The 21,892-nt window shown below is 40.6% G+C and overlaps 1 protein-coding gene and 1 long non-coding RNA gene across 2 annotated transcripts in view; both read right to left on the bottom strand.

The window, feature by feature from the left end:
* Positions 1-746: 746 nt before the first annotated feature.
* LOC103377047 (uncharacterized) lies at positions 747-1,880 on the bottom strand. Its single transcript, XR_521356.3, has 3 exons — positions 1,726-1,880; positions 1,362-1,450; positions 747-1,061 (listed from the first exon to the last, which is right to left on the bottom strand). It is a non-coding gene; the product is annotated as an uncharacterized LOC103377047 (long non-coding RNA).
* Positions 1,881-2,780: 900 nt separating this feature from the next.
* The window catches only part of adarb2 (adenosine deaminase RNA specific B2 (inactive)), a 155,938-nt gene continuing 136,826 nt past the window's right edge, over positions 2,781-21,892 (bottom strand). Inside the window, exons 6-10 of the mRNA XM_008307672.3 lie at positions 20,602-20,753; positions 18,811-18,979; positions 14,350-14,531; positions 6,981-7,162; positions 2,781-5,767 (exon numbers count right to left, since the gene is read on the bottom strand). Coding sequence (XP_008305894.1) covers positions 5,591-5,767; positions 6,981-7,162; positions 14,350-14,531; positions 18,811-18,979; positions 20,602-20,753 — 862 coding nt within the window. The 3' untranslated portion in view covers positions 2,781-5,590. The remainder of the gene's footprint in view (positions 5,768-6,980; positions 7,163-14,349; positions 14,532-18,810; positions 18,980-20,601; positions 20,754-21,892) is intronic.

The raw sequence follows: 21,892 nt of genomic DNA, 5'->3' as shown, positions 1-21,892 counted from the left end.
AAAACAGGAGCTGACAATGGTAGACAAAATAAAAGAAATAGAAAAGTTAACACCCTTCTCTGTTTAAAGGCTCTGGTTGTGTCTTATCAAATTGCAAGTTTATACCTTAAAATGTAAAGGAAAATCAACTTTATTGGAATATAACATACATCTCTGACCTAATTATATAATATAAAAAAAACACTCAATTAAAATATACTCCCTATACCAACAAAAGCATGTCTTTGTCACTGATCAACATAAATAACTCTCCACCTTGAAACATGACTTTCACGTCAACACTGCTGTGTTGTTGTCAGCAGTCAGGAGTAGTTACATCTATACCAGCGGTCCCTGACCTTTTTTGTTCCAATGACTGGTCAGCCAGTACCACCTGTTACTACAAACTGGTAGCAAGGTGGTGGGCATTGAAGGATCATTAAAAAAAAGCATCACTCAGACTTTATTCTGTTTGATGCTGAGTCTGAATGACCTATTATTTTAAAATATTACCAGATTATCTTTTGACTGAGGTATATTAGCAAAAACCAAGTACATTTTTTTCACTGTGGCCCGGTACCAAATAACCTATGGACTGGTACATAGAGTGGATATAAAAAGTCTACACACCCTTGTTCAAAGCCAGGTTTTATTGATGTAAAGAAAAGACACAAGCATAAATCGTTTCATAAATTTTTCCACTTTTAATGTGACCCATAACATGTAATAGGCAATTGAAAAACAAACTGAAATCTTCACGAGGGAAAAATAAAAACCTAAAACAACATTGTTGCATAAGTATGAACACCCTTAAACTAATACTTTGTTGCAGAACCTTTGGCTTTAATTACAGCATTCAGTCTTTTTGGGTAAGTGTCTATGTGTCTGGCACATCTTGATGTTGCAATATTTTCCCATTCTTCTTAGCAAAATTGCTCCAAATCTGACAGATTGAGAGGGCATCTCCTATGCACATCGCTCCACAGATGTTCAATCGGATTCAGGTCTGGACTCTGGCTGGGCCATTCCAAAACCTCAATCTTATTTTTCCCTCGTGAAGATTTCAGTTTGTTTTCAATTGCCTATTACATGTTATGGGTGACATTAAAAGTGGAAAGTTATGAAACAATTTATGCTTGTATCTTTTCTTTACATCACAAAAACCTGGCTTTGAACAAGGGTGTGTAGACTTTTTATATCCACTGTATAGCCTTATGTTTGTAACACAATTGCAAGTCAAAACTAGCAGAGTCGTTGTCATTTGTAGCTTTACGTGGACATTTTACATTCTTGACGTCAAACTAACTACTATCCTATAGTCATTGGTGGCACTTAATGTGCACTTAATAATTAGTTAAGTTCAATCATTTCGTGTTACTCACCGGATCTTTAGCGACGAAAACACAAGGTCTCCTCCGTTGTACGTCATCTGTGCGTCGGACCGTTCGTGGCCCTGCAGTAGGATGGGTTTCTGTCAAGAAAAGAAATATTTGCAAGTCAGTTTCATATTCTCAAAACTGTGCACCAGTCCAACTAAAACTCCTGTCAAAGACCAGTTTCGTATTTACAACGACAACTCTATTCAATGTTTAGGACGAATTACTAAGTACGACTCATTTCCACTTCTGACAAAGGCTAACGTTAGCTACCGAGACACATATGCTAGCGTAAACTGCACTAACGGTCTCGACCGAACATCTACCACTTCAAACAAAATACAACCGACAATTGTTTTCAAAAACCCACCATCTCAATCAATCACATGTAGCCTCAGTGTCCAGATTGTTGACTTTGTTGACGCCCGCTGGAAGCCCAAACAGCTAACACTCCTGGCTCACACGCCTGACTCGAAACCGGAAGTAAACACCGCACAATTTATTTCTATTTCCGTTACACAAACATTGGAAAAATCAGCGCGCCCCCTACTGTTGGCCGCTGACAACTTAAATAGTTCAGTCACAAACTGTGACTAAAGTATTTTGCAGCTCTAATTGTGATGCATTCATGTTTAGGTATCCTGTTACAGATGCTTTGGCAGGCAGTTGAGGCACAGTTGACCTTCGTTAGGAAGTTCAGAACAGAAGGTCGCAGGCCCCTCCTAATGGTGACAAAATGTTTTTTGGGCACTAATGAAGTGATGAATGAAGGGGAGCAGAATGTGGCATCGCAGATCTGTATTCATTTTCGACAGCCTTGCAGTGGTGGTACGCAGTGACTCTAAAGCAGAGCTAATCTGCTTAATTCATCACACTAATGTATCAAAAAAGAAAACTGTCGAGAATTTTAATAACTGCACAGCCTGAGACGCGTGTAGATTTTTTAAGAATAGCTATTAGTAATTTCTTAACACACACCAGAGTCACCGGGTTAGAGAGTTGTTTGGTTAAGGGTTGGAATTTTGAAAGAGTATGTCAAACATAAATAATAATAATAATAAAAAAACTGTTGCAACAGTACCTGTAGGTGAAGGTGAAATAATAATAATAAAAAAAAACAGTTGCAACAGTACCTGTAGGTGAATCTACAGAATTACTATGAAGTTAAATAGCTGAGAAAGCTCAGAAACGATGAAGACAAAATGATGAATAGGAGGCAATAATGCAACAGAAGAATGAAAGACAAAAATTAATTAGAATTCAACAGTAAAAAAAACATGCAAAACCACTACTAGAATACATACTATGACAGAGTAGCTGTTGCTAACAGTACTATTACAAAGTTAATATATGATAAATATAAAAATGTCTGAGTCCTCGTGGTGGGGACAGATTGTTTTCCCCCCATGCCTCTGTGACCGTGACCAGCCACCACAGTGAATTGTCAATTATGATGTTTACAGTGGAGCACACAACTGACTCAGTGGCCTCGGGGGAGAAAGGGAGGTGGGGATGCTGCTACGGAGACTTACCTCCAACTCCTCTTTCTCCTCATCTTCCTCACTTCATTCTTCCTCCAGGCTAATTTGGTGGCTGGTCTGTGTGACACCTGCCACCGAGCCTAACAGAGATAACCACCTCCTGCTGGATTTCCCCAAGGAGAAAAAGCAAGAGGGGGGGCGTCTTTAATATTTGACTGAATGCACCTGCGGGCCAAAACTGGCTAAGAGTGGAGGTTATCATGAAGCAGGAAAAGTAATAATGACCCAATATCAATTGTTATAAGGACGACGTTATGTATATTTAATGGAGTACTGTGCAAAAAAAAAAAGAAAAAACAAACGGCCAAACAGCAATTTCTGAATGTGCTCTGGTATGACTCTACTTCACTGAAACGTTAGCTATCAGGATGGACGCTAAACAGGGCGAAAATAATCGATATCATGAAGGTACATTTTGCTTAATGGCGGAAGGTGTTAACCAAACAATAAACATTTGGTTAAACACAGGCAAAAGCACACATTCTCTACTTATTGACACATGCTTTTGAAGGAAAGTTTGGAAGTTTGGTGACGTTTGGCGGGAGAACGTTATCGGCATGAATTACAATGTTTGAGAAGAAAGAAATTACAAGACTTTTCCCCGTTTATTCACATATACAGTACAAACATTCACTTTGTATTCGTAACTGAAGTGCATTTTACAAACCAGAGCAGCAATTCTTGGTATACTTTAATATACATCATAATTAGACATCGTAGGACCTCTCTCACATCTTTGTCGACATTGTCGTTTATACAGCTCTTTTACATATGTACACTCGTAGATACAATATTGCCATTGAGACATGCCTTATACTCTGTAGATCGGTGGCCATGGCTAATTCAGACATGAGATTAGGAATATACAGCACGACGATGATTTAGGATTTACTACAGGCCGAAGAAAAGAATTGAATCTTTTTGTAGTAACGCCACTACGTTTCACCTAGAGGGTAAGAGAGGAACTACACGGGTTCAAGAAAAATGGAAATGAATTGTAATGTATAGCTAAGGTAATATAATAATAATAATAATAATAATAATAATTAATGACAAGATATTAAAAAATCTGGGTATTAAAGAATGGGTGAAACGTTTTGTATAAAATTGACTTTGTCACTGCAATATCACATAATCGAGACTTGGCGCAAACTACAGTTATTAAATGAAAAAAAGGTCCTCTGGGTTGTACTGAGAGAATATATACATATATACATATATGTATATATATATATACATATATGTATATATATATAAATATATATAAAAGTATGTATATATGTATTTTATTTAAATGATATTTTTAACAACAGACAGACAACTAATATTATTTGTGTACTGTAGTTGCCGAGGAAGCAATACTACAATTTTACATAACTTCATTCGTATCATATTAGAAATGTACTGGACATACTGAACTCACTGTAAAAAAAATTAAACAAACAAACAAACAAACAAACAAAAAAACAAAACAACCCCCCCCCCATGACTGAAGATATCACATACTTTTTGGCTAAGGTTCAGGTCCTTGTCCTTTTGGGAGCGCAAAGCACCACTAGATGTCACTCTCACAACTTCGATTTGATCTCTGGGCCGTCATTGTAATACATTTCTCCTGTGTTTAAAATTTCTCAAAGAAAAATATTCGGTGACAAAAACATACTCACAGCACAACAAGAACAGCATGTCCATTCACACTGTTAAATACGCCAAACAAAATAATAGGGATGACTAATATAAAAATACATATATGAAGCAACTAGACAAGAAAAAAAAACCCACAATCTTGACTAATGTCTGGTCTGGGTGGTCATGACACACTAGGGTACAAGGTCGATGAGGTCAACAAGCTCTCACTAATGACCCATGACCCGAAAAACTAGCTTTAAACGGTGGTTCAGAAGAGACATTGGGTCAAAACCACAATGAGGAAATTCAAATAAATAAAAATAGGTCCCTGACTGTGCTTCTCCACCTGTAATGGCTGCATTTATGTACCTACTCCACTATACTTCCCTCCGCCCACCACGGTGAGTGTTAACCCGGGGTCGTGTCATGAAAGGTACGGCAAATTTTGTAGGGCGGCGAGGACTGAGAGACGGAGACAAAAGCAGAGGGGAGTTATGAGTTAAAGGGTGAGTCAGAGAAGGAGGACAAAGACAGAAATGAAAAAAAAAAAGAGGAGGTGAGCAGGGCAGATCTGAAGCAAAAAGTCTGTTCTCCCCCCCTTTTTTTCCCTCCCCTCCTTGGCTCCCCTCCTCTTCCTCTATCAGCCGTCACCCTGACAGGGCTGGTAATTGGACGTGGACCTTGCTTTCTCTCTCTTTTTCTTTTTCCTCCTTCTCCCTCCCTCTCTCTCCCTCTCCCCCGCGGCTCGGCTCCTCAGTGGGAGCCTTGGGGCCCGGAAATAGCTGATGACAAGATAGGGGCTGTCTTTCATTCGGCTCAAGGTTACCCCACCCTTTCCTGACAGCTGAAGAGTGCAATATTTAGGGGTGGTGTTTGTTAAGAGTCGTTGGATTTCAAAGGAATCCACCATGTTTGGTCCGTCTGCCACTCAGCCACCGTGCCGTTCCTCTTTATGTTGTCTGTGATGAGCGATGATGAAAGGTGGCACAGGTGAAACGTCCAGGTACGACTCTGTGAAACATGGTGTCGGGCTTTTCTATAAAACACACACACACACAGACGTCCTCAGAGCGACAGCAGGAACTGCTCCTGCTCCGGAGGTTTCTTCACCCAGGTGCCGAGGCCCGTTTCCTGCAGAGATCTGAACCACTGCTGCTTCACTGTCTGGTAGGGACGGGCCGCCATCTTGGCCTCGCAGTAGAGGAGCTGGTGGTCCACCGAGCCACACACATGGATTCCCAGCTGATGAAGTGGAAAAACAGGCAAAGAGGTGAGTCAGGAAAAATCAAGGCGGAGAAGTTACAGGGAAAAGGGAAAAAAAAGATACAGGAACAGTGAGCAGGGGCACAGAGGCTAAAGGTTTTATGGGGTCGGGGAGTTGGGAGGGGCAAAAACAAAACGAATGAGCCGGCACAAATGCGTTTGAGTGTGTGGGGAGGGTGGCGGCGGTGCTGGGGGTGAGGAGCTTCAACAGCTGTGTAATCTCCCCATTTAAATTTCACAAGCAATTGAACATTCTCTGTGCTTTTTTGTGCATTGCTATTGTTGCGAAGGGAAACAGCGAGGTTCAGTAAAAAGACAAGTGAAGAGAGGAAAAAGACGAGAGCGAGACGGAGAGACGGAGGGGAAAGCGAGAGAGAGAGAGAGAGAGAGAGAGCAAAAGTTTCTTTTGGAGATTAGTGCGACTGCTCTTGCGTGGCTCTTATGTACAGCGCGCGGGGAGCACTTAGGGCGGAGGCCCTCCTCGAGTACTTCTCCAAATAATTATGGTTTCACAGTCATTATGCTTTAACGGCCGCCATTTGGCGACGCAGGCAGTGTCTGTTACATAAAGTTCCAGGACGGGAATGAAAGTGGATCGGCCGGGGTCCGCCTGCTGCCGTCACAGATCTACGCTGCTGAGTTTTGATAAGTAGCACGGACGGCAGATGTTACAAATTTATCAGATACAGTATATATATATATATATATATATACACATATACATATATATATATATATATACATATACATATATATATATATACATATACATATATATATATATGTATATGTATATATGTATATATATATATATCGGGGGCGACGTATGTCAGAGTATTGCTCTTACGGTGTGACCTAATTCGCTAGGTCACTCAGCGACGCTAACACGGTGGTTAGCAAACAGCAAGTGTTTAAAGTCATGTGGTTCCTTTTGAGGACGTGTTTCTTCTCCTTCAGTTATTCATCTTTCTTTTTCCTGTACAACGATAACTCACCTCTTTTATGCTCAGCACACCTTGTTGGAAAAGCTCTTTCTGCCCTTCGCCTTGCGCCGCTTTGTATTTTACCGCTGCCTCAAACACAATTCAGCCTCTAACCTGAAGTGCTGCCTTTAAGAGTCCTTTCTGCTCGATTTCATTTGCTCCGTTCTGCTCTGTTGTTACCTTCCCTCCCCGTGGAGGTCTGCCCTCACCTTGCGGTACAGTCTGCTCCAGCGGGTGAACAGGGCGTGCTTGCAGAGTCGCGAGGGAGTCCCCGAGTCCCGCCTGCGTCCCGTGGCCGTGCTGACCATCTCCATCTGTGCGTCTCCCAGCGTCCAGTTGACGCTCACACAAGAAGACTTCCCCGGCGGCTGATACTCAGCACTGCTCAGCCCTGCAGGGATGACAACGCAGCAGAGAGAATGAATTAATGTGGGTCGATATGTACCCCGGGGGGCTGAGGCGAATACGGAGCATTTGATCGAGGTGTTTCAAATCCTCAATGATGACAAAAATCATTTGTAAGTGTACGAGAAAGAAGTGCAGAACACTGTGTTTCTGCTTCCAAAGCGTTGGCTTCAGTGCTTTGTTTAACCTTCCTTTAACCTTTCCTTGCTCTCGCCCTGAGGCTAACGGTAGACATTCAGTTTTGCAGCGCTGCAAAAAAAAAAAAAAAAAAAAAAACAAGTCAACCTGGGCCTAAAACTACAGAACTGTTTATAAGGAACTCTGACACACCCACAGAGAGCGAGAGGGAGGTGGGACCAGGAAAGCCATCCAGCACACGGGCGAGGTTCTCCCGCTGCTTTGGGCCAAAGTCCACTTTTTTGGCACTGCAGTCAACAGCAAATTTTACTTCCTAACATTTTCTAATCAAGATTGATTCTCTTTAACGCTTAACCTTATTGACAAGAGAAAATTAATTTGCAAATTAGATGTCTGCGAAATATTAATGCTAGCTAAAAAAAATGAAGCTCAAACAGTGAAGTGGGCTCAGAGAAAATGTCAGTGAAGACACGTATGGTGGTTCTCTGCTTATTCTGGTACGAGAGCGTTAACTGTACTGTACGAAGCATGTGAAAAATAGTCTGACTCAGCTTCGGTACGTACAGTAGCAAAACCCAGTCATCACCTCTGTGGCTCAGAAATGAAAGTGCAGACTCGTGCTTATTTGATCTGCAACAAATCCATAGATGAGAAAGGACATGTTGGGTTTCTACTGAGAGTTATGCGTTCCCCGCACTGTGCTGCTTCAGCAGTCTTATATGATCTGATTAAAAAAATCCAAAAATATTGGCTACGATATGAAAAACGATGTCTGTAGACTTATGTATTGAAGTTGAAGTTAGCGGGCTGCACCGTGGGCCGGGATGCAAGCTGGTACCTGCAGTTGGCTGCTGTTGAAACGTGTAAACATTATCAAATGATCTGAAAGTATAAGGTCAAAGGCGTTGATTCGTTAAAAAGGAAATTCAAATTGAATTGACGTGATTGACAGGTTGACATCCACAACCCTCAGTAAAACAGTATATAAAAACGACAGGAATATAATAATAATAATAATAATAATATTAATAATGCTTATAATGCTAACAATGCTAATAATAATATTTTTTTTTTGGAAAAAAGTTGAACTACCTGGTCCTAACAATGCTAATAATAATATTTTTTTGGGAAAAAAGTTGAACTACCTGATCCCACTAACCAAAACCTTTTTGAAAGTAACAGATTCACTTGCTTTTTTGTTATTTTTTTTTTTTTTTCACAGCAGGGGAAGTGTCAGGTGTGATACCTGTCACGCTGCCACCTCTCATGTAGCACCTGTGCTAACAAAAGGTGACAGCCTGGTGCTGCTCCAACGTTAAATCAACTCCGACTCTCAAAACCTGGCTCCAGGTAGGAAACGCTGTCTTGGATTTCACCTTCCCTTTCCAACTCAGTTATTTGTTCTATCAGTACGCTTCATAGAAAATCAGCAGACAGATTTCTCTGCGACGGGGAACAACAGTTGCCTCTGATCCCGCCGCCTGACAGACAGCTTGTTATAGTACAATACCTCGTGTACAATATCACAGTACATGCCTGCAGATCATCTGCCGTCTTAGCACAGTCATTTCCCCGTCTTCACTCCTCCATTCACCAATCTCTGCTTTTCCTTTCTCCAGCACCTCAGAGCTGGAATGAATTGCCTGCCACAGTAACAATCCTCCAGGTCTCTTATTACCCATCTCTCCCCTCTCCTGTGCAGACGCACCACTTTGAACAAAAGGACCTCCTCCATCCATCCTGTCTTTTCCTTTTCCCCAGCTCCGTTCATGGCTCATTTCATCCATTCAATGGACTTGACTCCACTGTTTCTGTAAAAGACGATTTGATTTTTTTTTTTTCCCCTCTCTGAAGAGTTGGTCAATTTGTTTTCTGGGAAGTGTTTGGCAAGCAGACATGAAAGAGGCAGAAGTAGGGATTCATGGCTGTTTGGTAAACGCACGCATGGTGCGTTTCACAATCACAATATGACAAAGTGAATGTTTATATGTGAAAAAAAAGTGTAACTGGCGTTTTGTGACTCCAGGTTTTTGACAAAGTGGGGAGACATCAGATAACAAAAGACATGAATTCTGTAGTATGTTGCGTTTGATCAACGGCTGAGGTATCGGAAAAACTATATTTTTCTGAATTTGAATGATAAAAAAATAATTGGTACATATTCTAAGGCAAATTAGTGCATTTTTAGTCATTTTTGAGAAACTTTTATTTTTGAAGACTTTTTTCAGGAATTTACTGGTATAGTCTTACACAGTGATCAAAAGTTGGCGTATCAAAAAAGTATATCTTTTTTAAATTTTAACCACAAAAATGGACATACCTATTATTTTACCTATTATATCTTTTTAAGGAAATCATTAGTGTAGTATGTTGCTTGTGATCAAAAGTGACATACCAAAAGTATATATTTTCTGAATCTTAAGTATAAATATTTTTTCATAATTATTAACCATTAAAAGGTTGATACTGTTATCAACAGATATGCCAAGTTGCAGTATCGGTATCGGACATGAAAAAGTTGTATTGTATCCCTAATTAGTTATAAAATATTTCTTCTGTTAAACCAGCAATAAAGATGCATGGGTGTGATGTCATTTCGCAAAACCGCCATCCAAAAAAATGCGACTAAACTAAACAACAACGGTGAGCGGAATGGTTAAGCAAGTAGAATAACGATTTCCATTTCTGCCAATGACTGTGTGTAAGATTCACATTCGCCTTTAAGTAACTACTTATGATGTTGCATCACTCTTGTAGTAATGTTTTAAGCGTTCAAACAAACCAAGAGAAACGACCAATGATGACCTTGAACACCAGATGTCCAGTACGTATGGAGAACAAACAAGTGTTGTTTCCTTAGTGGGAAATGTAACACAATTTCTTTCACTGCTGTCGCAGACACAAACAGTTTCACACTGGAGAAAAGGAAGAAATTATCTGCACAGTGAACATGTGGAGAGGCAGCAGAGTGTAGCTGTGAAATGAGCATTAGTTCACAGCCAACAGCGAAAAAAAAAAAAAAAAGCCTGTTATTAATGTTGACATTATCTACTTTTGTTCTAATTCCTTTTATCCAAAAAAAAAAAAAAAACCCACAACAAAGACATGCCACAGCTACGGTGAAAGTGAACAGCAGGGACGAGCGCGAAGGACACGTCGATGTGTTTTGGCCCTCGGGGAAGTGGGGGGGGGGGTGACGTTCAGGTGGAGCTGCTTTGGCTGGCCGCGATAAGAGCCGGCCCCCTGCGCTCTCTGGGAAATCCTGCGGGCATGTTGCTTTTAAATAACTGTGGACACACAATAGCCACTGAGCTCATCAGAGACGATGAAAGGACGGAGGAGGAGGAGATGAGAAATAAAGGTGGAGGCAGATCTGAACACAGACACATGAGTGCAGGCAAAGCTCTGCCTTTTTTCTTTATTCCATTCCTGCCTTGCACCCACCGCCACCTATCTACCCTTCCTCTCTCTCTCTCTCTCTCTCTCTCTCTCTCTTCCCATGCTCCACCTCTGAATGAATGGCTGTCTTATAAAGGCTGTGATTACATTGATTTGGTGTTGGGCTATCTCCACTCTGGTGTCCATCTTCCTCCCTCTCTGCCCCTTCCTTCATCCATTTACCTTTCAACAGAGTGATGGCAGTGCAGGAGCACAGACCTGACAGTTTGGGACACAATCTGAGCATCTACAGGAAACACAGCAAGAAAAAGAAGAAGAAGCTACATCTGGTCCTTGTGAAATTTAAAAATCCTTCCACAGTTCTTGATGATTTCAAGCCTTGAAACTGAATAATCCATTTTTGTTTATACCTTGACAGCTTGCTTTTACCGCTGCGGTGCCAAACTCAATCACTCATGAGGTTGAAAATGTAAAGTCGATTGAATAGTTTGACCAGAAAAAGTGAATTTGAACAAACTTTTTCCTCAATAAAATAAATAAAAAAAGCAGTAAAGATAAATACAGACTCTTTACTAACTTTCTTGATGTTAAACTCTGGTCGGCCTAGATAAATACAGACTCTTTACTAACTTTTTTTCACGCCTTTTGTTTTAGGACAACAATCTTGATGTTAAACTCTGGTCGGCCACATAAAATGACATAGAGGGCCAGATTTGGCCCACGGGCCCTGAGTTTGAAATATGTGTTTTACAGAAATAAATTTAAATAAAATTATTCTACTTGTTAAACCTAAACAAATTTAAAGGGTAACATTTGCTTTATGCTAAAAAAAGCAAAATCATTTGATCATTGATGGAACATTCTAGGTGGTTCCAGTGGGAGCCTGGACTGGGTTTAAAAAGAGCATCAACCAAATGAGAAAAGTCGAAAAATTCCAAAATTTAACTTTAAAGTTTCAGGATCCTGATCTGACAAGATTAAATATTTTAAATAAATATTAATAAAGGTAAAGGTTAATAATAAAGGTTTAAGTCCATTATCAAATTCAAAATGTTCATTCTAACTGCATCACTAAAAAAATAATTATATAATAAGAATACATTTCCAAAAAAAAAAAAAAAAGACGACAATTCTCTAGACACTAGCTGAACCTTCTAAAATCGAAAATGAAAACTAACTCCGGACAAGTCGTAAAAGTCCATAAAAAGGCAAATCAGGAGAAATGCCCTGGGGTTGTGGCCGGGGGACTAAGTGATAAAGTCGTCAGAGTTACCGTCACCAGAGGACAATTCAGCGCAATTATCAATCTTGATGAGGATAAGCCTCACAAAATATTCATCCTCATGGCAGTCAATTAACCGGAGCAGAGCCCCGCAACCAAAGACTTCCTGTGTCCTTCAAAAAGTACATCTTAAAACTCCTCAAAAAAAAAAAAAAAAAAAAAATCTGACACCAGGTTTAATTCCCACGGTGTTGGTTTGACAGGGTATAATGTGGACCCGTTGTATGTCTGCCACAGTTTTTGTTCTGAATCAACGATCCTCCAGAATAGAACGTGCCCTACATCGCTGTTGTGTCTGTCACTCAGTGTTCTCTGAGCGGCCCAGATCTGAAGTGATGGCTGATACAGTTTCTACTGTCATTCACATCCGCTGCCAATGTTCATCTTCACTACAAACAAAACCCTGGGGTCTCCGTGGAACAAGACGCAACAATTTCTGAGGTGTTCTGTGTCGGGGCTGGTTCTGTGTCTCTGCAGAGACGCAGGACGACTTGAGTTCGTGTGAAGTTTCTGACTTGGTGGTTAATTCAGCGCGGGGCTGACATATTTATTTACAGGTTAAAAATACATGAAAGGTTTGTATATAAAAACACAGAGCGCACGAGAGAACGCCGCTAATCCAGTAGGAAAAAACAACTTACGATGAACATTTTTCTGGCTATAAATGATTTAATTTAAATTTATTTACTAAAACAAGGAGTCCTCGGCTTAGGTCGGAATGCCGTTCCTACGGCGCAAGCAAATTTTTGCCATTAGTTGGAACTCACATAAAGTACGCTAACACAGTGGTAACATCGTAATCTAGGACTGTGATTCCCAACCACTAGTGTGCCATGGAAAATTATCCAATTTCACTTAATTGGTCCCAAAACTATTAATTATTCGTTGCAAATATTTTTCTTTGTTCGTCAATGCGTGACAAGCAGACTAGCAGCAACTAAATCCTCTTCCGCTAGGTGGCAGCACATGGTTATTAAAAAGAGAAAATAAAAAAAGATAATCCGAGCTGTTGAAGATCTCTGTGAGTGTCTTTCTTCAATTCCTGTCAGTATATCAGCGTTTTATTCAACTAAACAAGGGTACATTTTTAGTAAATATTATACTTCGTTACATATACTTTTTGTATGGTGTTGTACTGTGTTTTTTTTTCTGATGGTATATATGTGCCGTGGCTAAAAAAAGGTTAGGAAACACTGATCTAGGAAATAAAAAAATCAGAGTCTGACTTTCACCTTGGAGCCACAATGAAGGGGAAAAAGTTCCCAAAAAACAACAATGAGGAAAGGAAGTGACTGTAGCATGTAGCATGTAGTACAACCGTCGAATGTAAACTGCGTAGCCCTGCGTGACAATGTATTCATCGCTAACCAACTAGTTCCTGTTTGAAATTAGTTTTAACGCTGATCGTCAGGACGATGGACCGAGACTTTATTAATACATTTATTTTGAGAAACGCCTTAGTTCGTAGTAAAGCGAGGACACCCTGTACTTTATTTTATTTAAATAAATCAAATTAATTACATTAAAATGATTTCCAAATAACTATGTATAATTCAAATCAAGAGAATATTTTAAAATTTAATTTAGCCGCCTGAATCACCCCAGAGACTGGTTTATAATCTGCACTAATAGAACATAAGTATTTAAAAAAAAAACAAAAAAAAAAAACGTGATATTTTCCTCTGATGGTAGAAAAATATATTCTCTTTTTACCTCTTTAGTTTAACTCCATTCCCATTTCAACTCCATAATCATTTAAGGTAGAATTTATATCAAACTGAATCAGAACGCGACATACGATACTCATGGCTAACCTGAGATAAGGAGTGACTATTAAAAAGGCTTCCGCAGCTTTAAATCTCCGGCCATCTTTCTGCCTTGTGCCTTTAACCACAGTGTGTTGCTGTGGCGCTGGGCTGCATGACCCTCTTCTGCACCTACTGTACAGCCAGCATTATGCCAGGACCAATTATCCAACGCGGCTGAGCCACACTGACAATCTCTCCGTCTATTTTCCCCATCACTTGTCAGGACTTTTGACAAATTCAGGTCATCCGAGTCGCTGCGGGCGGTGACATGAAATTGTGCAGTTCTGTTGCACAGTTTCCGGGCTGTTTTTTTATTTCTGAACTCTCATTTGCACTATTACACCATCTTAACATTTGTGACCTCTGATAAACTGAGACTCGTCCAAGAGAAAGGAAAAAAAAAAACCCCATAAATGCCTGAGGCGATGCCACCAAGGATTCAGGGCTGAATTTCATTGAGCTACTTTCTTATATAAAGACTTTTTTTTTTCTTTTCTATTCAACTATAATATCACGTAACAGACTGTGGGTGTGTGTTTGTCCTACCGCTGAGCAGGGGCTGGTTGCGTCTGTATGTCGCGGGCAAGGGGCCGAGCCGCTCCAGCCGCTGGTTCAGAACTCGGCCCAGATGGCCCGTGTGGCGCAAGCTGCCGACCGTCACGCTGTGCAGGTACACCGGCTCCACAAAGTGACTCAGCAATGCCCCCTGCAGTCCCAGGACGTTCCATCTGAGGAAGAAGAGTGAGGGGGAAAAACATTTTCAAGTTTTAGACGGAAGGTCCGGGTGGAAAGGGTTAAAGGTGAGTGAAGATAAAAAGGAAAAAAACAGTGAAGAAAGCAGCAATAAAGATGAAGAGAAAGATGAGGAGGAGAGAGAATGGCAGGGGGAAAAAAAGAGAGGAGCAACAGGGAGGAGCGTCACTGACAGGTTGAAACAATTTGATCGCTATCTCGATGCCAAACGTGATGAAACGTCGACCTCTCCCACCCAGGTTCAAAAAACACCCATAGTAGCGAGGACAGCATCTAGCATCTAAACCAAAACCTTTCGACATGAAACGCGACTTTTCAGCCCGAAGAGAAAAAAACAAACAAACAAACAAATCGCCATCACCACCATTGCTTGTAATCGTCGGATTATCAGATTTGGTTGTGCATTCATCGGCCCTGCAGAAGTTAACAACGCAGTAAACAGCTTCAGCCAACTTCCCTGAGTTTGGTTTGGTTTTTTTGGGGGGTCGGGGGGTTCCGCTGGTGAGACAAAATCGCTGGGGCTAATCCTGCCAGATACAGTGGCACTACGTCCCGCAGCCAGCTGGTCCTGTGCCACCAATTGCTGAAATCCTCTCTATTTAACCAACAGATGCTAATTTATGGATGGAAAATGATAATTACCTTGTTTGTTGCTGCCCTTCACACACACACACACACACACGAGAGAGAGAGAGTCCGTGTTGGACCAGATAAACTCCATCGCAGCCAAAGTCTCGTTAATACGTCACTAATTTTCGTATCTTTTCCTCTTTTTATGTTTAAACAATGTCTACTAATACGCTTGTTTATCTCATTTTCTTTGCAACATAATAATCAGTCATTACGTTCACCGCCAGATCGCTCAATTAACATCGTCGTCTTCCCGGGGACCTGCGAAACGCACGTGCGACGCGACGCGACGTCCGCCCACCTGTGTTTTACCTACAATCTGTCGACACTGTGCATCCTGCCCTTTCAAACAAAGAGGGAGGAGCGCGCACACACACACACACACACACACACACACACAGACACACAAACCAAATGTTGCATCCAAACATAAACAGTTCGGCCTGAAATATTCATTTTCCCAGACAGCGACACCATGAATCAGAAACATCTTCTAATCTCATGCAAGAAAAGAGCCATCTGGTTCGAGTGTGTGAATTTAAAGAGGAGGAGAGGCCCCTCCCTCCCCTCCTCTCTCTCCCGTTCTCTCGCTCTCTGTCCCTCGAACCTATTCTTTCTTCCCCGGCTAAACGTCGACCATTAAAGTAATGTGCTCATCTGCATAAAACTGCAGTCGAACGAGAGAGAGAGAGAGAAAGAGAGAGAGAGAGAGAGAGCATCATCGTTATATGAACGCCATTTAGGCCCCTCAATTAAATCCAGCTGTCGACTTCAAGTCAAATATTAGCAAAAGGAGCGCCTGGATTGAGACAAAAAAAAAACCCACAACGATGATGATCAGATGAGGTGATAATAAGAGCCGACGCCTTCATTATCGGAAGAAGGGAGCGCGGAGACGAAGGCCTACGGTCGGTCTGGTGGCGATAAAGCCAAGAAAAGTAAAAGAAGGAGAACGGGTAAGAGTGATGACAAAGAGGATCCAGGGATCACTTTGTAGCTCTGCGAGTGTGTGTGTGTGTGAGTCGGAGGTTCATCCTCCATCCTGACCTTGATAAACTGGTCCCTCGCGACCCACTCACCTTAGTGATGGCCAGCGATCATTTAAAGTGATAAAAAACTGGGAGGAGGGAGGAGGCAAAGGGAGTGCCCGTGTTGTGTACAGCGTCGCGTCGGCCGAGTGGTGGGAAAAAGAAAAAGGCAGGACGTCCTTTCTCTTTCCCCTTCACTCTGTTTTTTTGTAAAGTAATTGCTTTCACCCTCGTTGGTGACCTGGGTAGATTTAATCACACCATCTCCAGCCCTGGCCAACTGAATCAAATTGGTCAAATTAACAGTGACTCCGAGAGAAGGCTACCCCTCTCTCTCTCTCTCTCTCTGTCTGTCTATCTCTCTTTCTCTCCTAGCTTTGGTTCCTGAGTGGTTCTAATGGGATGAGGTGGTTCTCAATGACCCCAATTCTTGGATTCAGTTATCTAAGGCCGAGCCAGTTTCTGGCAATGGCCACCCAAGCAGTTGCCTATGGCGCCACCTAGAGAACAGAGCGTTGATGTACGCTATATTATATAAATAATAATAATAATAATAATAATAAAACAGAATGTAGAAGTTACTTTTTATCCAAAAAAAAATAGAAATGATGCTAATAATTAGCAGCTGTTAGCACCCTCTTCTCATGAACTGTTTGAATTTATATATATATATATTTTCTATTAATAAAAAATAAATACTAGTTGTTTATTTTTACAGTAAGAAAAACATCTAATTCTTCCAGTCAGTTAAAGTTGGTATTCATGAACAAGGTTAAGTTCGACACAGTCTGTGGTTTCGCTGCTGCTAACGTAAGCAGACCTGGCTGATCTCCCTTCGCCGGGACTAGGACCTTTCATTAACCGTGTCACACTGTGTTCCAGCTTTTTTCTCCATTAGTTTTTAACACTTTGTCAAAAGCTACACGCTCCGGTTTCCGAGCAGCTGTGAGTTTGACTGATGGGTCACACCTGAACTTGCTGTACTCTCAGATCTGGGTTCATTGGACAGCCTTCTATGTGTTCTTAACAAGGCTGCTGCAGACCACACAGCAGGAGACGTCCCATAAAAAAAGAAGGTATAGGTTCCAGCATATTTGTTCCAATTTCTATATATATATATATATATACATTTTATTTTCTTTTTCTGAACTTTTATTGATCCTACGATGGGGTAAATCATTTCGACATACAGCATTAAAACGCACCAAATAGTTCGCACAAGTAGCTAGTAGCTAGTTGGCTAGCGAATGTGAAAGATCTTTTGTTTACATTTGTTGGTTGTACCCCATACATTGCATTTTTTTTTAACATTTACTTTCTTTTGTTGTGCCGTTTTTTTGGCCCATTTTATATGTCCTACATTGTGATGTTAGCACCGTGTTAGCGTAGGTGTGTGACATAGGTACTGATGTAGTGTTTTTTTTTTTATTTATAAGCTACTGTTCTTTATCCTGTAATTTCACATGCATACGCAGCTTCTACAAACATGCTCAGCTAATAAAACATCACAGCTAATAGCAAGTTTTCTTCTCTCTCAGATTAACCAACAGAACTCAGGTGGGCAGACAGGAGCCTGTAAGTCTGTAAGGAGACGACAGTCGCGTGCGGAGATTAAAACCATGATATGATTAACACAATTATTCATTAAAAGAGTATTAGGCAGTCGAGTCACATATGGGAAATCAATGACAACTCCATCAGCTGGAATACAAAAGGCTTCACATATAGAATGACTCAGGGAAATGACTCACAGATGCGCCTACGCATCGACGAGCCAAGGTAAATATCAGTCAGCTTCTGCAGGGCTCACACGGCACATTTGAGAGTGTCTTATTTAAACAGAGATCACTGCCTGTAAAGGTAATAAAGTTCAACTCTATCAATCATTTTCACTTGACTTCGAGGAAGAGACAACCGCCGATAGGGTCGGTCATTCTCTTTTTAATTTAGACTTTATATACTGGAGGCCTGATGATGATTGTGATTGATTAATCATGATTAAATGTGACTGTAGTTAATCAAAGAAATTCATTTAAAAAAACTATTATAAAAATGGTTTAATACTCAAACAGAAAGAATATGTTTATATTTGTGACTAATCCTTTATGATGGAATGATTAGTTTAAAGAAAATATGAAAAACTTTTTTTTTCAATGCAATGCAATGCATTTGACAATTGTGTCGGACACCCTGTCGGTGGTAGATTTACGTCAGCCCTACGCCTGGTGAGGAAGCAAGCTCCCACTAATGCATGCTGGGAATCGAGATGATATTTTAGGCTGGAGGATTTCCTGCAATGTGTATTAACTTTGCATTAGAGCAACGATAAGAGGATGGACCTCGGAATTATTGGCTACCTTTCTGCCCAGCCATTAAAATTGGTAGTTTTTAACATTAATATTGATACATTTTACGAATGAATTAACTGCATTAATTCTGATAGCCCTAGTCCTTATAGATGTAAGATCATAATATCGAGCTAATAACATACGTATGTTCGTAAATGTTTGACTGAATGTAACATTCCTAAACAGCTGCTTGATGAAAATGAGTAATACATTTATATGTAGCGTTATGAAGTACTCAGAGCACTGACCTGGTGAGTTTGTCGGTGCAGGACATGGTGATGAGCTGCTCGCCCTGTAAGACGCCGTCCCACGTCTGAACGGGCCCTCGACACCGCACCGGCACCGTTCCCTCGCCCGACTCGATTTTGGTGCGCAGATGGTTGCGGTGCTTCCTCATGAGGTGTCTGCTGCTGTGTACTGTTCAACGAGCCAACGGTGACATCAGTCATTTTTGTCAAATAACAGCACATCAATCAGCAGCCAAGAAAAGAAAAGGTGAAAAAAAAAACAACGTACACAAAGTGTAACTGTCTAGAAATACTCTCAGCCACTAATCACCAGCGTCCACTCAGGCAGATGAAAAAAAAAAAAAAATCATTAAACAATGATTCCACATCTTGTTGTTTTATCATTAATACAGTGAAAGAAGTAATTTACTGAGCTGCTTCAAGCAGCTTCCGACAATCAATTAATCTTGGGCAGACAACTGGTGCTGCACTTCCTCTGAAAGCCCGAGTGTAAATGGGGTTAATAGCGCCTTTTAGGGAATTAGATGCTTTTCTTGGGTTGTTCACTGTCTGGGTGTTAATGAAGGGACCAATTAACTGTGTTGTCACTGAAACAATGTCTGGTTTAGGAGCGAGGTACAGCAGAGCAAGTCTGTTGGACTGAGGCACTTCCGACTTCTGATTTACAGCAGAGGGGAACATCACAACAAACCAACAAAATGTTGTTTTTTTTTTCTAGAGAAATATAATCAAATTTTGTCCCACAATATGGAAATTTACAGTGTGAATCGTCGCAACAAACACAGGCTGCCACAGGAGGCGCCATTAACCATGTGGTTCCTCTGGGACTCGAAACAAACACATTTTGTGTGTAAGGCAGATGTCTAAGGCAGGCGTGATAACCGCTACACTGTGGAACCTTTTAGTACCTTTTTACTACCTTTAGTAGTACATTTTTTAGTACCAAAAACCGGAGCAGTAATACTGCACTACTGTTAAAGGGTCATTAAACTTTCAAAATAAAACATCTTTAAGACTTAATACTTAATACTACTGTGAGTATCAGAGTCTGAATGACCTGTTGTTTCGTAACATTGACGGATTATCTTTGAATGAAAAATGTAAAGGGATATGACCGGATTATTTTTCAATTAAGTAAATAAGAAAAACGGAAGTACATTTTTACGATACAAAATGACCTAGGGATCGGCACTGTTCCCCAACCGGTGGTTTGAGGACCCCCGCGCTGCACTACAAACCAGTAAAATTAATTGTAAAGAATGATAGTTAGAAAATAATTGTAAAAATTGCTTTTTTTTTCATCAGATATTTTGTTCTGGCTGTTTGTAATAACAGTAGCTTCTGTAAAAACTTTGGACGTTCACTTCCAAAATATTTCAAGAATCGTAGTTGGTATTTTTCTAATATTTGAAAGTACGCTGCAGAACATTTTAAAGGTTCAAAAAGTTCAAACGTTTTCTCTTTGCATCTTTCCGTTGCCCTGTATCCACTTCATCTCAGAGCTGACAGACTGAGGAGCGTATGCACCCTCCTGTATATAACAATGTCACGTAGATTACATTTCTGACACGTGCCGCTAAAATACTGTCTACATGAAAGTGAAACATAATTTCACAGATAAAAAATCTTTGGAGTCAGCCCAGTGCAGCTGACAGAAAGAGTGACATTAAAGGAAATCCAGGAAATCATTTCTATAAACCTGAAGGTACGATGACAGCTACAGAGGCAGTGAACACCTTTATGTTTTTCAGGTACCCTAAAAGATTTAAAAAAAAAAAAAAAAAAACTTACAGTCTGTGCTGATTTCGTAGGGCGAGTTTAGTCTCCCGTCGCCACACGGCGAGGTGCTGATGTACATGTGGAAATGGATGTCGTCTCTCAATCTACAGCCGGACTCTTTGTGCCGCACGAATATCGACTCCTCCCAGTCCTCTGGCCTTTTACTGAGGGGAAAAAAAACACACACACACACAAGAAAGAAATAAGTACAAGAGAGATGAATGAAAAATGGAACGTCATTCATCATGGTGGAGAAAATAGATTTACACTGCTGGAGACAGAGAGGGATGGACCACGACCCTCTGTCTGACCACAGCCCATTCTCCTGCTGTCAGATGTTTTTCTGGACATTACTCAGACCAACGTCTGCGAGAAAAACAGGGCCAGGGTTTTTTTTTCTTCTTTTTCTTAAATGACATGCTTTTTTTTTTTTTTTTTTCTTAAATGACATGTTTTCACATATGAGTCATGTGAGTGGTGGGGGTCAGACGTGGATGAGCTAAAACAGGAGATGGAATTTATTTCACAGGATGAAAACAAGGTGTCGTCATTTATTACCGACGGAGGGTTTATATCGCAACGTGAAGGCACTGCCCGGGTCAGGTGTGTTTTCTAACACTGCGGAGGTCAGTAAGGTCAATGTTGACCACCACCAATCTCAGTCAAATAAAAAAAAAATATGGTCTGTATGTACAAAATGCATTGAGATTCCAGTTTCCAGCCTACCCTGAATAAAGAATTTTTAAATCATTTTTAATGTTTAGTTTTAATAACATTTGTGAAACTTATTGTACATTACTTTAAATTGTTAATATCAAATTTATATATAAATATGTTTATTATTATTATTTTTGGAAAAATTATTTGAATTTTAATTCTAATGTTGCAAAGTTAAAATACAACTGACTCGATTCGACTTTTTGCCGAAATCCACACGAGTGGAAGACAAACACCTGGTTCATGTCAGACCCAATCTGGGTCACTGCTCTGTTTTTGCAGAAAAGAGACAAGTTAATATGAAATCTCTCTACACTGTGCATCACACAGAGTCGCCCACTTCTCACAGAACCACCTTTGTGTCAACCATGTCCTTTCAATGAGTGTAAATATAGCAGTTCTGGCATTTTGTTTGGTCATTTCATTATAAGTTGTTATTTTCCCCGCTAGCTGTTTTTCCTCAACAACTACATCTCTGTTAGTGCCACACATTCACACATACACACACACGCACACGCACGCAAGGCATAGTGCTAAGACAAAAAAGTCAATGCTGTGTATGCAAATATGACATTCAGCCATCTAG

Source organism: Cynoglossus semilaevis, chromosome 3, assembly GCF_000523025.1.
Source record: "Cynoglossus semilaevis isolate Cse_v1.0 chromosome 3, Cse_v1.0, whole genome shotgun sequence".
Lineage (NCBI taxonomy): Eukaryota > Metazoa > Chordata > Actinopteri > Pleuronectiformes > Cynoglossidae > Cynoglossus > Cynoglossus semilaevis.
Note: the sequence above shows the minus strand (reverse complement) of the source record. Positions and strands in the feature narration are given on the sequence as shown.